Source organism: Limulus polyphemus, unplaced genomic scaffold, assembly GCF_000517525.1.
Source record: "Limulus polyphemus unplaced genomic scaffold, Limulus_polyphemus-2.1.2 Scaffold12354, whole genome shotgun sequence".
In the NCBI taxonomy this organism is placed as follows: domain Eukaryota; kingdom Metazoa; phylum Arthropoda; class Merostomata; order Xiphosura; family Limulidae; genus Limulus; species Limulus polyphemus.
The window spans coordinates 11,078-13,270 of record NW_013677964.1 but is presented as its reverse complement, the minus strand read 5'-3'; the positions used below and the strand labels follow the sequence as shown (position 1 = coordinate 13,270).

The 2,193-nt window shown below is 30.6% G+C and overlaps 1 protein-coding gene across 1 annotated transcript in view; it reads right to left on the bottom strand.

The window, feature by feature from the left end:
• Positions 1 to 328: 328 nt before the first annotated feature.
• Positions 329 to 2,193, bottom strand: part of LOC111083951 — a gene marked incomplete at both ends in the record, with an annotated part of 11,997 nt that continues 10,132 nt past the window's right edge. The window contains one exon of the mRNA XM_022380708.1: positions 329 to 508. Within this exon, the coding sequence (XP_022236416.1) occupies positions 329 to 508 (180 nt within the window). The remainder of the gene's footprint in view (positions 509 to 2,193) is intronic.

The window sequence follows — 2,193 nt, the reverse complement described above, 5'->3', positions numbered from 1 at the left end:
GTTGTTCCAGATAAAGAGCTAAAGCTTAGTAAACAACTAAAACTTACTTATATGGGTTTGTTTACTGTCCTGTTGTTCTAGATAAAGAGCTAAGGCTTAGTAAACAACTAAAACTTACTTATATGGGTTTGTTTACTGTCCTGTTGTTCTAGATAAAGAGCTAAGGCTTAGTAAAGAACTAAAACTTACTTATATGAGTTTGTTTACTGTCCTGTTGTTCTAGATAAAGAGCTAAAGCTTAGTAAACAACTAAAATATAGTTCTGTGTGTTTCTATATAGTCCTATTATTATTCGTGAAATGTTCAGTGTTTGAAATTTGGTACTTACACACTGTTCCTTGTCTGTGGTAGGCTTAATGGGCTTAAAACTTGTACAGTTGTTACTTGCTTTAACTGAACTCTCTGCCGTTTTGGGGCTAATAACATTTTCAGGCGTTGTTATTCGTTGTAGTTGTTGATTGCTCCTGGTTGGATCAAATAGACAGCGAGAGGACTGGCTCGAGCTCATCTTTGAAAAGGATAAATATAAAGAAATTAAATCAAGTAAAGTTTGCTATGTTATTTATGAAAGTCTTGTGTATGTTGTATAATGTGTAAAAGTCTTGTGTATGTTGTATAATGTGTAAAAGTCTTGTGTATGTTGTATAATGTGTAAAAGTCTTGTGTATGTTATATAATGTGTAAAAGTCTTGTGTATGCTGTATAAAAGTCTTGTGTATGGTATATAATGTGTAAAAGTCTTGTGTATGTTATATAATGTGTAAAAGTCTTGTGTATGTTATATAATGTGTAAAAGTCTTGTGTATGTTATATAATGTGTAAAAGTCTTGTGTATGTTATATAATGTGTAAAAGTCTTGTGTATGTTGTATAATGTGTAAAAGTCTTGTGTATGCTGTATAACGTGTAAAAGTCTTGTGTATGCTGTATAACGTGTAAAAGTCTTGTGTATGTTGTATAACGTGTAAAAGTCTTGTGTATGTTGTATAACGTGTAAAAGTCTTGTGTATGTTGTATAACGTGTAAAAGTCTTGTGTATGTTGTATAACGTGTAAAAGTCTTGTGTATGTTGTATAATGTGTAAAAGTCTTGTGTATGTTGTGTGTGTTGTATAATGTGTAAAAGTCTTGTGTATGTTATATAATGTGTAAAAGTCTTGTGTATGTTATATAACGTGTAAAATCTTGTGTATGTGTGTGTATCTGATCAGAGTATGTTATGTATCTAGAGCGAAACTAAAAATGGCCATCTGTATAACGAATTAGGTATAATTGTCTTACGTTTGTAACATAAAAATTAGAATGCATTATTTCATAAGTTGGGTACCATCGCTGTTAAGAATATTTTCGGTCACAATCCCAGTAATATCTCACGAGTTTCGGCCAGGTTAGGAGATTTAGGTTAGTCCTAAATACATATATTAAGCTAACAGGGCAAACCAATGTTTATGATAAAAGTTTAATACTAAACAAAAAATAAAAATGTAAGCATAACAAATACTGTTAATGAAAATACCAATAAATAACTAATATAGAATATTTCTAACATTTCGAATCTGATACACAAGAAATAAATTAGTCACGTTCTTAGTGTGATTTTCAAGACTTTAAAAACAGTTTATTTAAGAAAGATAATTTAAATATGATTATAAATATTTAGTTATTTATAAGAACGGTCCCCAGGAAAAATTCAAGATGATTAGCTTCAGCATTTTAACGAAACGAATTTGCTAATTAACAAAAACAGAACGTTCTCATCAATACCTATCATCAGATGGAATTAACCAAATACCATTTAAAACAGGTCAGAACTTGCTGAAATTTAGTATAGTTTAAATGAAATCGGCTGGATTCCTAAAGATCGAATTTAAATGGGACTCAGCTGGATCTCTGAAGATCAAGTTTGAATGAAACTTAGTTGGATCTCTAAAGATCGAGTTGAAATGAAACTTAGTTGGATCTCTAAAGATCGAGTTGAAATGAAACTTAGTTGGATCTCTAAAGATCAAGTTTGAAATGAAACTTAGTTGGATCTCTAAAGATCGATTTGAAATGAAACTTAGTTGGATCTCTAAAGATCGAGTTGAAATGAAACTTAGTTGGATCTCTAAAGATCGAGTTGAAATGAAACTTAGTTGGATCTCTAAAGATCAAGTTTGAATGAAACTTAGTTGGATCTCTAAAGATCGAGTTGA